At 40.4% G+C, this 14376-nt stretch overlaps 1 protein-coding gene across 1 annotated transcript in view; it reads right to left on the bottom strand.

The window, feature by feature from the left end:
* LOC311233767 (protein Aster-B-like) overlaps window positions 1-14376 on the bottom strand; it is a 264385-nt gene that overhangs the window by 25763 nt on the left and 224246 nt on the right. The window contains exons 5-9 of the mRNA XM_084320782.1: window positions 12681-12765; window positions 10331-10434; window positions 3633-3728; window positions 2665-2745; window positions 537-652 (exon numbers count right to left, since the gene is read on the bottom strand). Of these exons, the coding sequence (XP_084176908.1) occupies window positions 537-652; window positions 2665-2745; window positions 3633-3728; window positions 10331-10434; window positions 12681-12765 (482 nt within the window). The remainder of the gene's footprint in view (window positions 1-536; window positions 653-2664; window positions 2746-3632; window positions 3729-10330; window positions 10435-12680; window positions 12766-14376) is intronic.

Raw genomic sequence — 14376 nt, 5'->3', positions numbered from 1 at the left:
TCAAAGCTATTCTATTCTTACCCTTGGCCTATGTGTGGCTCTGTGTGCTGCTGGTAGGGTCATGGACAATTCTTGCAATGTGATATTGCTGCTACCCACAAGACATACTTCTAAGTTGATTCTAGGTTAGAAAACATATATCAATATAACCATACATTTAGCTGCAGCCAGATGTCATCTTCTGAAAGTGTGAAAGTGCCGGTAATAGCAAATGACAGTGGCATTATACTCTATTCTAAACTTAGACTGACATGTCAGACATATGGAATGCTATCATAAGCTAGCCAGAATAGTTACTACACTGAAAAACAAAACAACACACGTGCTAATAGCATAATTTCCCCAACACATTGTGTGTTTTTTCAACACAAGAGCGTGCGGTTAACAAACAACATCACGGCTACACAAACTCAAAAATAAAACATAACGCCACAATAGGTAAGGTACGTTTTTTTTGTCACACCGGTATGACGTGGAATGGATGATGTAGGCATGTTAGAAGGAGAGGGAGTATCGTTCATGAGGTCAATACGTACCCCATAGTGTTGAAGTCGTCATCAGGGTGGACATAGTCCTCGTCGTCGCTCGTCAGGCCCAGCTCATTACCATAACACTGGTGCACAAAGTGCCACAACTCTTTGGGACATAATGGCTGAGGGAGTAAGGGAGGGAGTGAGTGAGTGAGTGAGCGAGGGAGGGAGGGAGGGAGGGAGGGAGGGAGGGAGGGAGGGAGGGAGGGAGGGAGGGAGGGAGGGAGGGAGGGAGGGAATGATGATATGAAAGTGAAGAGAGAGAGCAGAAGGAAGAGCATGTGGAAGTTGAGACAAGATTGACGGACAGAATGAGGGACAAGACAAATATTAATTTATTCTCACAATAGAATAGAATAGAAATAGAAACACTTTATTGCCATTTCAACCATGGTTGATTGGGATTTGTCTTGGTGCCACATACAGTACAGACATTATAAAAACATACAATAAAAAACACATGCAAAAAATACATGCAATACAATCCCCACAATAAAAGTTTTACACAAACAATTAAAAAGAAAAAATGCAACAGTACCTAAAATAAATTGCTCAGTGTTCCAGTTTAAAGTGCATATTGCCTTAAAGTGCATGTCGGCTGGTGCTAGCCCTTGTTGTGCAAAGTGCCTGAACATTTGTACTTGAGTTCAGGTGACGGACAGCCTCGGGATATGTACTGTTTTTAAAACGGGATGTCCTGCACCTGAGACTTTGGAGTCTTCTGCCAGAGGGAAGGGGGTTAAAGAGGTCGTAAGCAGGGTGAGAAGGGTCCCTGATCACCTTCTCCCCTTTCCGCCTGATTTGTGTGGCATAAATGGAGGCCACAGAGGGGAGCTCACAGCCGATGATTTTTGACGCTGTGCGTACAGTTCTTTCTAAATGTCTAAATGGACGGTGGTGTTTCCGTACCACACAGTCATTGAGAAGGTAAGGACACTCTCCACAGTGGCTCTGTAAAAGCTGAGCATCGCCTCCCTGGACACACAAAACTTTTTAAGTTGGTGCAGGGAGTGGAGCCTCTGGTGGGCTTTGCTAATTATGAGGCTGGTGTTAACTTCCCATTTTAAATGATCACATATGGTGATGCAGAGGAATTTAAAACTGTCTACCCTCTCCACCTGCTGGCCGTTTATGTACAGAGGAGGGTGGACTGCCTCCCCGCGCCGGAAGTCAACTATAATTTCCTTTGTCTTAGAGATGTTTAAAAGCAGGTCGTTCTCCTTGCACCATACAGCAAAGCTATCGACTTCAGCTCTATAGGCCGATTCATCCCTGTTCTTAATTAGTCCCACTACTGTTGTGTCATCCGCGTATTTAAAAAATCTGACAGAATCAGAGTGGGAGGCACAGTCATTAGTGTATAGACAGTAGAGCAGAGGAGAGAGAACACAGCCCTGGGGAGCCCCGGTGTTCAAGGCCCTGGATCTAGAGAAGAAATTAACTATTTTAACCACTTGTTCTCTGTCTGAGAGAAAATCTAGAATAAAATAGCACAGAGACTTATCAATTCCGAGCAATTTAAGTTTTTCAAATAGTTTAAAAGGCACAATCGTGTTAAACGCTGAACTAAAATCAATAAACTAAATTCGTACATAAGTGGCAGAGGCCTCCAGGTGCTGCAGGATGGTGTGTAAACACATAGATACAGCATCCCCTACAGACCTGTTGGGCTGATAAGCAAACTGATACATGTCTAATTTAACAATACTAGATAAATGATCACAGACAAGCCGCTCGAACACCTTCATAATGACAGAGGTCAGAGCGACGGGCCTGTAATCATTCAGACAAGCAGTGCTAGATTTCTTGGGCACAGGTATGACTATGGCAGATTTATAGCATGCCGGGACTTTAAGTGTGCTGAGAGACCAATTAAAAAGATCTGTAAAAACAGTAGCAAGTTGGTCAGCACCATTTTTCTGGGCCCTGCGGCCTTCCTAACATTTTGTTTGCAGACTGCAGAGTAAGGCTCTGACTTGGTGCTCCTCGACTACAAAGGGGGGGGGGTTACAGGACCCATTCTATCAGCTACCCTAGGTTGATCACCTGAGTGCACATCAAATCTGCAATAAAATTAATTAAGCTCGACAATCAAATTCATTGAGTATTCAAACGATAGTGTAGTCAGTCTCACCTTTTCCAGCAAAGCGTTCTGCCAGAGTCTGAACATCATCATGTACGTCCGATCCCTCGCCCCGAATGAGGTGAAGAAATGCTGAAAGGTCAGAAGGAGCATAAGGTGAGATCATCACATTGGTGGTCGACTAAATTCAAAAGATAATTCTTTTCACTTTTGACTTACAAAGGAATCAAAAGAGTGGTTTCTGCCACTCCAAGTCCACAGTATTTTTGGTTTAAATACATCCATAATACAAGAGCTTTTGGAAAGGTGTGGAATAAAAGTGTTGCTCTTCCCCCAAAAAAATTATTAATTAATTTATTATAATATATTATAAAATTATATTATAATAATTTTAAATACTGTATTATACATTTTTTGGCGGGTCCAAAATGTATATTACATGTCCCATTTCCCCACATGGAATGCACCTGATTGGATAAATTACATGCTGGTGTTCTAGTGTGACATCTAGTGGCTGAATGTTATCTATAGCACCTTTAATAATATATTGTTGATTGATAAATATAAAATGTACATTATCAGATGTCAACCGAAAATATCGAGTTACACTTTTAAGAATCACCCGGTTTTGTTCTTTATTGTGGATGGTGTAATCTGTTCTATTGTGTTGTGGTTTTATGTGGACTAAAGAAGAATAGCTGATGTGGCGCATTTTGCTGAAGCTAATCAGGGTCCAGATAACAAGACCAAAGACAGCGTCCCTAACTACAGTTGACAACAACACCTTTATAGGCAAGCAAACATGGTCAACATTTCCCTAAAATGTTATATTAAGTCTTTAGGACATGTTCCCTTAATCAAACGCTGTCCAGAAATATGTCAGTTTTCTGTGTTCTTGACTGAAAAAGCTGACATACTGAAGAAATGGTAGATCATTGAAGTTATCACATGAAAACATCAAAGACCAAGAGTATCGAAAGTACTCCTTGTTTCCTAGTATGTGAGTAAGAGTTAGTCACCTTGTCATTGTCGGTGCACAGCTGTATGGCATTGGGGATGAGGCGAGCCGTCTTCTCCTTTGTCATAGAGCAGATGTCCTTCAAACGAACTGTCAACTTCAGAGGAGACAAAATTTCTTTTTCAAGTTTCAAGTTTCTTTATTATTTGTCATACAGAAATACAGGATACTTTTGTATGAAATGCTTCTTTCTGTTTTGCTCCTGAGAGTGTGCTAGGTAAAAATAGATCATTATAAAAAGTATAATAAGTATAAAATAGAAAGTCAAGTACTTAAACAAGTGTAACCAAGACAAACATTTTCAATATACATAATGTACAATATACAATGCAGAGTAGTTACAATACAATATAAATGGGATGAGGTAAATGGGATGAGGTAGCTTGTGGTGCAATATACAATGCGGAGTGTTTACAATACAATATAAATGGGATGAGGTAAATGGGATGAGGTAGCTTGTGGTGCCACCTTGTGCGGGTAAGGTATGGTGCGAGGCTTGCTTATGTGCAATGAGTTGCCAATAATATAATATATAAATATAAAGTGTGTTAGTGTCTAAAGTGTGTAAAGTGGGTGCTACAGTGAGTTGTCCATTTAAAGTGGGTGTGTACGTGTGGGTGTGTGTGCTGTGAGTGTGTTTGATGGTTTGTTACATTGTGTTAATTGTCATTAAGCATCCTGATGGCCTGGGGATAGAAGCTCTTTCTGAGTCTCTCTGTGCTTGCCATGAGACTCCGGTATCGCTTGCCTGACCGCAGCAGTTCAAAGAGGCAGTTGTTTGGGTGGCTAGAGTCTTTTATTATTCTATTGGCCTTATTCTTACAACGCTTGTTGTAAATGTCTTGGAGAGTGGGAAGCCCACCTCCAATTGTGCGTTCGGCTGAACGGGCCACTCTTTGCAGTCTGCTACGGTCTTGTGCTGTGCTATTCCCAAACCAGGAGGTGATATTGCCAGTCAGGATGCTCTCTATTGTGCATGAGTAGAAGTTCTTAAGGATCTTCTGACTCACGTTGAACTTTCTTAGGCGCCTAAGGAAGTAAAGGCGTTGTCGTGCTTTCTTGACTACATTGTCAATGTGTGTGGTCCATGTCAAGTCCTCGGATATGTGGACTCCAAGGTACTTAAAACTGTTCACTCTCTTGACCGGTGCCCCGTCGATGCTGAGGGGGCTGTAGTCCCTGACCCCCGACCTCCTAAAGTCATTTTCAGTTTAGGGGTTGAGAGGAATCTTAAAAGGAAAAGCTGGTGTCATATTCTTTGCCTTGTCGCATTTTGCCAACCTATCAACTTAAGTAGGGTGACCATATTTTGATTTCCAAAAAAGAGGAGGTGCTGGCCCCAGCCTCGAGATACTTAATGATACTCAAAGTTTACTCAAAGATACCTTATTGTTTTAACCTCTTAACATGCACCCAGAAAAGCAGCCATTTTTGTTACTTGAACTTGAGGACTGCATACTTTTTTTGCAAAGCTTATCTTTATACTTTATGCTTATAGCACATGCATAAGCCTGGTCTATTTTGAAAGATAACATTCTGAAGTTACTAATGGAAAAAAGGAAAATCACTTTTAGTGCTAATGAAATAGAGTAGCATAGGTCTGAACTTGAGTTGAACTTGAACTTGTGTACTGGCATTTTTCTGTAGTAGTTGCAATATTCTTTATATATTTGTATAAGCTGGAGAACACCGCAAATCCATAGCCTGAAGTCTTGTGTAGTACAGGTCCAAATTTTATAAAAATCTATTCAGAAATTAGTCTTGTAGAGACATCCGGGTAAACCGTGTGCCAAGAAAAAAGCTCTCCATTTCCTCATCCAAGTAAATTCAATCGGAATTTTTATCACTTCCTGTCTTCGCTCGTACATTTTCACCTACAGTAGATCTCTGATTTGCACACCCCCATGTGGGATATCACTGGAAAGCTACACTCATGGTTGGGTACAAGTTACAACGCTGACCATCATTTTCGCAATCGGCGGATGATTCACAGTTCTGGAACCTCGGGAGTCCGGGGTGATAATCTGACGCGCGTGGCATATCGGCATGTAACTCGAGAACCGATGCACGGATTTTGTCGAGTGAGGTGGCATTCGAACGGCAACAAATAGAACTTTAATTTGGTCATTTATATGTTTGGCGAAAAATGCAGCCCGAGCCTTCAGACTCTCGCAAAGTGCCGTGAAAAACAATGAAACCCGGCATTTTCATGAATTTATAAAAAAATATTCCGGACAGGGCGTAAAAAGAGGACATGTCCGGGCAAAAGAGGAGGTTTGGTCACCCTAACTTACGTAGACAGCCGCTAATTACTATTTCAACTGAACGCAATAGCGGACCTCGGCATCTGCATAAGCATGTCCGCGCACCACTCTCGCTTACCTAGCGTCCGTGTACTGGTCAAGGAAACTATAAAAGAAGTAAGGGTGATTATAACAGGCACAATCATCTCTGAAATATTTCCGGTATCACGCTCTGCCAGACAGGGTTGTCCTCTTAGTCCCGGTCTGTTCAATCTATCATTAGAGCCGTTAGCACAATATATAAGACAATCCCAATCCATAGAACCTATCGTAATCAAGGGCACACAACAAAAAATTTGTTTATATGCGGACGATGTAATATTGTTCATGAAAAACCCCAACACCACATTGCCTCATCTGCTCAAGTTGATTGAGGACTTTGGTGATTTATCGGGATTTAAGATAAATTGGCCGAAGTCGGCTTTCCTTCCACTTAACACCCCTGCAAAAAAAGATACAACCCTCCCAGGACAGATACCGATGGTAAAACATTTCAGATGCTTGGGAGTGGAAATATTCCCTACCATAAGACAAACGGTGAAGCACAACTACACAAAAATCCAAAACAAAATCAAAGACGACCTTGATAGATGGGCAAAACTTAAGAACACAGTACAAGCACGGATATCAATAGTTAAGATGGATGTACTACCTAAAATCAACTTCTTCTGTTCAATGCTACCGTTACCCCCTCCAGAGGGTTACTGGAAAAGATTACACTCCTCCACATACAAATTTATTTGGAATAACAAACCACCACGTATAAAAAGATCCACCGCACAGAGAAATAAAGCAGATGGTGGCATGGCATTTCCAGATTTTTTCCTATATTTTAAGGCGTACTCATTAAGTCCATTGACAACATGGTTTGACTCCCAAGCATTAGCATCTTGGAGAAAAATAGAAGAAAACATAGTAGCCCCACATAGACTGAAGGACATAGCATACACTAAACTACCAATCAAGCACTGTGAACGAAAATTTGGCCCCATAATTACTCATGCGATCCGGATATGGCGTGAATCACAAAAAAAAAATCCTAACCCACAAGAATGGCACAATCATACTCCCTTATTCAATAACAATGCTCTCTTAATTGGAAAACGACCTATAAGATTCCCTATATGGGAAGAGCAAGGCATACACTCATTAGGGGATATTTTTAACAAACAGGGTTTTTGTAGTGATAAAGAAATACGCAAAAAATTTAATCTCACCAAGTCCACATGGCTTTTTCACAAACAGTTAGAGCTATGTTTGAAGTCTCACGGTGTTCCATTAGACAGACCAATTGAACACCACAGATACCACAAATTCTTCTACTCAAGAGAGACATCGAGAGGTTTTGTTTCAGAATTTTATCATCAATTACTAACGTCCTCGTATGAAACCCTCCAACTTGACTCTGTCTGGAGGAGGGATATACCAGACCTGGAAAATGACTTTGATTGGCAAGGAGCCTGGGCAAATGTCCGACTTACATCAAGGAACCCGGATCATCAACAAATCAATCTTAACTATATTCACAGGACATACTTGACTCCTATAAGACTGTGCCGAATGGGGCTCAAACAAGATTCCAAATGCACCCAATGTACAAATGGGGACGAAGGGACATTTATGCACATGTATTGGGACTGCTCACCAGTTAAGGCATTCTGGAAAGATGTGACCCAACAAATATCAAAACTCGTATCTTGGAATATACCTGTACACCCCTCGGTATTGCTGTTGAATGATGTTTTTGAGTTTGCAGTGAATCCACAGCTAAAGAGATTGGTTTTATCGGGTATCACAGTAGCCAAAAAGCTGATCGCATCACGCTGGTTTCAACCGGAAAAGATGTGCCGTAAAGTTTGGTTTCTTACATATCTCGATGTAATTTACCATGAAATATCTACAGCAAGAATTCTGGGTCTCAATGAATCCAAAATGTCAATGTGGTTAGAAGTGGTGGAGAGAATAAAAGCTAGCTTATAATGGTAGTGTCTGGTTAGGTGCGAGGGATAGTGGAGGTACTTCTCAAGGTGGGGTCCGGGAGGGGGGGGTTCGAGCTGAGCATATGTATGTAGGTTTTTTTTTTAGATAACAGGTATTATGGGTATATCTTATATAAAACAACTAACCAAAAGGTGATCCCATTGGATGTGCCCTGACAATTAATGCTTGTATATCTTATCGTGTGTTGTCATGTTTGTTTATATGTTTGTTTAAAAAAGAATAAAAAAAATAAAAATAAAAATAAAATACACAAAAAGAAGTAAGGGTCATCACGTCACTGTGTAGCGCGTGAACGCACATTAGTGCCGTGTGTGAACACTTTCAGTTCGGGCCGACATTGAATTGAACAGGATCAGCCAGCTCCTCGTTTATGACCATTATGGTTACAAGACTCGGCACGCGCGCTGATCAACATTTGAGATTGGTGGATCAAAGAGATGGTACGCCTGGAGAAGAAAGGCAAAGAATTACGGACATAGTGTTTGCGCCTTGTAGCTACTATGTGCACTATGTGAGCGCCTTGCTTATGTCGCATTCGTTAAATTGACCTTGAAGGATGAGGAGAGGGTTTAACAATCAGAGATTTATTAAAGAGTGAATGTTCAATATTACAGAGTACACAAACATCTGAGAGTGGACACATGTTCTACTTAGCTCTGGGCTCAGCAGGAGTGCATCCAGCTCCCTCCATCACAATAACTTTTATACATTTGGTGTTGGTGTTGAGTGAATGAGGTGGCTCTATACATGGTGACAGTTAAGTGTTGAGTTAAATAAGCGAAGATCTAGAATTACAGTCTGTCTCCTGGTGGTTTTGAAGGACAGGCTAGGGTCATGGTGACAGAGGCCTTTGCTTGTTTTAATACAATATAATAACACACTTTAATGGTACACACATTTGTAGATATTTGTCTAATGTCTATGCATTCTTTACAATAGATAAATGGACAAATTGATTGATTCATAGATATTATGCATATTGCAGATCCTGACATTAGTTCCTCTGGTCAGCCAAAACCGTCGTCTCATCAGTCCTTTGGTCTGTGGGCCTGTGACTCTTAGCAACAGATGCCACTGGCCACAAATAGATCTTGACCACTATAGTAGCTACTGACACAGGCTGAGATTTACATGAAGACATGATAATGAAAGACATGGATAAATGTATCTAGGGACATTCATAAATGGATCTTACTGTAGCCCACACTTACCTTGCAACTCATATTGGTAAAAAAATAAATACAGTTATAAAGTATCTCTAAAATCCATCAACAATGCCACGAAGAAATTCAAGTTTGTTTGGACGTCGTAATTCCATGATGGCTTGAGCTTCGTCGGACACCAACATTATGGCGACGCATTTCCATGTTTACGAAGGAGGTCGCTTGTGTTAAGAGAGGAAGCAATGCATGGGATATCTAACTTTTAGATGTATCTGAGGGAGTATTTAAGAATATGGATAGCATGTTTATCACAATGATACTGGTAAAAAAAAATTACATTTTCAAATTTAGTTTCTGCTACTTGTTTAGGAGTATTGGAGATATTAGGTATTCAACATTTCTGCCAAGGCAATGGACATAACTGAAGTTGTTGGGTATAGATGAAAAGTAATCTGACTCACAGGATATAGACTGGGTATAAGCATGCCATTGGTGTGCCATGCCAAAGAAGCTGGATATAGGAAGAGGGAAGACAGGCGGGACAATGAATGGAATGTGATGTCCTCACTGAAGACTCAACACATGCCATTCAGGTCATTAGTGAAACGGACTTATGCAAATAGCAATCAACTGCTTAAATATCAGGAATGTCAATTTCAATATTGTAAATATAATATTTTCTCAATTTCATGTCAAAGCTGAAATTGAGTCCCTTGTCTGCTTATTTTCCCAGAGCTGGTGACGGAAGTTGCTAGCAGGTTCCATGTCTTGGTTCCTTCCTGTCTCTGCCATTGCTGCATCCTGGGCTTCCAGGATGATTGTCATTGGTTTAAAAGAAATACAAACAATCCAGAGTATTTTTCTCCCTATACCTAAATGATAACAGGTTCAGCCAGACCTCTCTCCAGCAATGGCACAGCGCTAACATAGTGTGGATAGAGGTATGATACGCAAGACTAGATAGAAAGTTATTGCTGGCTATTGGAGATGGACAAAAATACTCAGTTACCCCGGTATTTTGCTTTAAAATGCTAACTGTTGAAAAGTGAGAGATACTTATAAGATGATAGTTGATATATGATACAGTAAGTAAACACCAATCAACACAAATCCAATTTGATAATGAAATAAAAATAATGTATAATAATGCACAAGCCCGCTTCTTTAACCATCTCTCTAACCAAAGCCGACAATGTATTTTACAGTTGAGTTAGTGTAGGGTGAGTTCTCACCAGGGTTTCCCATCGGAAGATGTTGCTATAGAAACAGATCCAGTTCTCAGAGAGGTACAGGCGACCCTGCAGGAGGATGTCTCGTTGCAGGGCACAGGAATAATCTGGCAAAGTTGAAAGGTTAAAAGTCAACAACAGCGATAACTCTCTAGGAAAGGAATCATGAATACTGTATAGAGCCTCATATAGCCAAGAGCCAAAACAAATCTTGAAATGGAAAATAACCTTATATTTGGTTATGATTGCAGTGAATATCTTCGGGAAGTGCACTACAGATATACCTTAGAAGTGAATCATTTCTAAGGTATAATTTTCATAACTGAATAAACAAACTGTCCTCAGAGGAAAATTGGATCCCTGGAACACTGTTTGAAGCTAGAAAGCTTCCTGAAAAGTTACTATTTCATTGCTGTTGTTTACAATATTGTTACCAAACATATTCTAGGCTTACATTTGGTTCACAGTGCCTAAAAAATATTGTTTTAATTTAAGATAACATAAAACAGATTCATTCTAAGATTTACAGTGCATGGACCTCATCTCGAACATGTTCGTAAGTATCTTTGTAACTATATTTGTGTTAGTTAGTATCTATTGTACTAACACATTTACGAAAATCCTCCTAAGGATTCCTGAATGGGGGTGTGTGTGCAGCTGCATCACTAAGCCGTTTCTAAGCCGTGTCTTACGATGTGCGCACTAAGCAATATAAATAAATAAAACCAACAATAAATAATATCATAGAGAACAAGACAGTATATTGCATATTAATACAATCTATTCCACTATACAGTAGCCCCGCGGCAATTGGGTTTAGTTCTTGTTTATTCATTTACATGGTTCGTTGAGTCATTACTATAAATGTAAACATAATTGTTAATGATAAAAATATTGTCATATTTATTATCATTATAATTATTTAATTCCGAGGATGTCTGTAGAATCGAAGTGAACACAATCCCCAATGACTTCTCCCAAATTAAGCCATTAAAAACTCGGGCGCACATGCATCCAGATATAGTCAAATGTATCTTTATTATAATTATTTAATTCCGAGGATGTCTGTAGGATCGAAGTGACCACAATCCCCAAGGACTTATCCCAAATTAAGCCGTTAAAAACACGGGCGCATCCAGGTCTGTCCAACTTACGACTGCCTTTTCGAGTTCGTAAATCCTACGAACGAATTTACAAAAAGAAGCCGTTCGAGAATGCCAAAGAAGTTCGTAAATCGAGTCAGGAAGGAATTTCTTGGTAACTTTTTCATAAGTCCGTTTGAGAATGAGGTCCAATGTCTTTTGCAGGCTCTGTGAACAAACCCCCCTCCTCCGAAGGGCCCCTTTAAAGCTGAAGATCTGCTATTGTGTCAAAACAAAATTACAAACATCTCAAAACAAACTGGTCAGACTACTGCTTGACCTTACTCCTAGAACCCACCTCACCCCTGCCCACTTTGACAACCTAGGATGGCTTAGAGTAGACGACAGAGTACAGCAACTTGCAATGGGCCTGGTCTACAAGATACACTACACGACCAAGGTACCCATGTACATGTCAAAATACTTCCCAAAGGTCAGTGAATACCACGATCACAACACCAGAGGGAGCTCCACAAATCATGTTAAACCCAGATTCGGCTCAAATAAGGGACTAAACACGTTTCGCAATTATGCCACATCAATGTGGAACGCCCTACCCAAAGCTGTAAAGGAATGTGGATTGTGGATCACTACCCACTTTCAAAACCTCTCTCAAGGGACACCTACGGGAGACTGCAATTCAACACTGGCCCCTGTAAATATCCTAACCCAACCCCCTCCAATGTACAGTAATTTACCTAGTATGGTTTTGTCAATAGTCCAATGTACAATTTTGTTTGTTTGTACAGTGTCCCCCCCCCCCCCCCCTCAATGTACAGTTTTGCTTGTATATACAGTGTGCCCCCCCCCCCCAACCACCTCCAATGTAGATTACCCAGTATGGTTGTCAATATCCCAGTGTACCCAACCCCCCCCACCCAACCTCCTCCAATGTACAGTTTCTACGTCAAATGTATATACTCCCTTTTCCTGACTCCTTCTGTATCACAAACAGTACTGTATTTGCAAATCTGGTATGTCATAAATGTATAGATGTAGCAGTACTGACTATCTGTATGTCATGTATGTCATATATGTCCTGATGAATTGAAAATGGGGGACCCTGATGTAAACAAGACGAAAGTCTTTCTCTGGTCTGCATCCCCTTAACAATTGTGTGTATTGAGCTGTACTGTATTGTACCCATTCTGCAATCTGTTAATAAAGTTTTCAATCAATCAATCAATCATCGCTACATCGTTTGAACTCACCCACAATGAGGCGCTCACTGTCAGGCAACTGTTTGAAAAGCTTCCTGAAGTCCTCATTGCGCTGTTTGTAGGTGGGACTCAGTACCTACAGAGGAGATACAGAAATAGATTGACACTCTCAAAAGTCAGCACATTGTCCACACTCACCTTTTCAGCACAAACACACATTCCAAGCAAGGCCAGAGAAACCAAACTGTTAGTAAAGACACATTCCACATCCACACACATTCTGAAACTAGATCAGTTTCAAATCACACCAAAATGAGCTTGTGATGTTTAGGACATATATACATGCTTTGGAAATGTATATTCTTTCTTAATTTGTGCATTTCCTCAGAGTCTTGTTGTCTAATAGGGAATGTACACGAATGCCATGGCTATTCATGTAAGGAAGTCACCAAAGTGTTTAAATTAGCTTGACAGTTGATTGGATGAATGCAAAGGATAATGCACAAATAAATGAATGAATGTGTAATGTTTGTGTCACATACCAAATTAATGTCTTTACTTTAAATTTGATAACCACTCTCCAAATAATATCTCTCTTTTATCCAAACACACTTTCTTCTCACTAGTCCCATTATATTCAACTGCAATCTTTTCTCCATCTTTTCTCATCCATTCTCTCCTCAATCTAACACATTTCAAAGCCAGAGAATGGACTGAATCAACAGTATCATCATAACAGCCAAGCCTCTTTTGCCATATGCTGGTTCTCCTGTGGGGAAATTAGGGTGAAAAACCTCAAAGTCATCCATGCTAAACACGATAAACTGGCTAGCTTTAGTTGAATTGGGGGATACATTGAATTCACTCTGAGGCTGGAGAGAAAACCTGACCCCAAGATATCTAGAGTATGGTGACTGTGAATGTTTGACTACATATGAAAAACGACTACTCAATATAGTTTTAAAACTGTCCAAATACCACGTACAAAGAGGGAAGCGTTCATTGGGCATTTGATTTCAAGAGAAATTCCCTAAAATTAAAGAGCTAGTTGTTATGTCGTTACATACATAAAAAAAACACAAAAGTATGGAGTCATTGTGTCCCAGTCCAAATACTTATGGAGCTCAATGTAAATAGCTTATAGTGAGCACCACACCAAAGCCTAGTAATTTGGCAGTAATTAGAGCATTTGATGACAACATGTCCGCCTCTCAGCCAATGGGAATCAGGTGCACAAGAGAATTGTATCCATACCAGTAACCAAACCATTTTGCTCTCATGTCATGATCAGATTGGGATTCCTTTCCACCCTGTTCCCACCCTGGGCAGGGACAGGGTGGAAAGGAATCCCAATCTGAGCACTACATAAGAGCGAAATGGCTACCATGTGAATAAGGCCAAGGCAGTTGAGAGTGTTTATAAACTCGGAACCGCAAAAAATGCTCTCTAGACAAAATGCAACAGGTGCTGTATGTGTCCTGTGTCTTCTGACATCTGTTGATCCACTCTCATCACTCACCTTCGCTTCTTCAAATACCTATCAAGTCAACTTTCAAACCATGTAAGGCAAGGATCTCACAACAATGCCATCAATTCCAATTAATCACAATGACCTCTTTTAAACCAGAAATCATATTAATCATGATAGGGAAGTTTACCAATGCACTTCTCTCTCTCTCTCTCTCTCTCTCTCTCTCTCTCTTCTCTCTCTCTCTCTCTCTCTCTCTCTCTCTCTCTCTCTCTCTCT

Source organism: Notolepis coatsorum, assembly GCF_963971535.1.
Source record: "Notolepis coatsorum genome assembly, chromosome: 8".
NCBI classification, from domain to species: Eukaryota; Metazoa; Chordata; class Actinopteri; order Aulopiformes; family Paralepididae; genus Notolepis; species Notolepis coatsorum.
The sequence above is the reverse complement of the archived record's forward strand: the minus strand, read 5'-3'. Positions and strand labels throughout refer to the sequence as shown.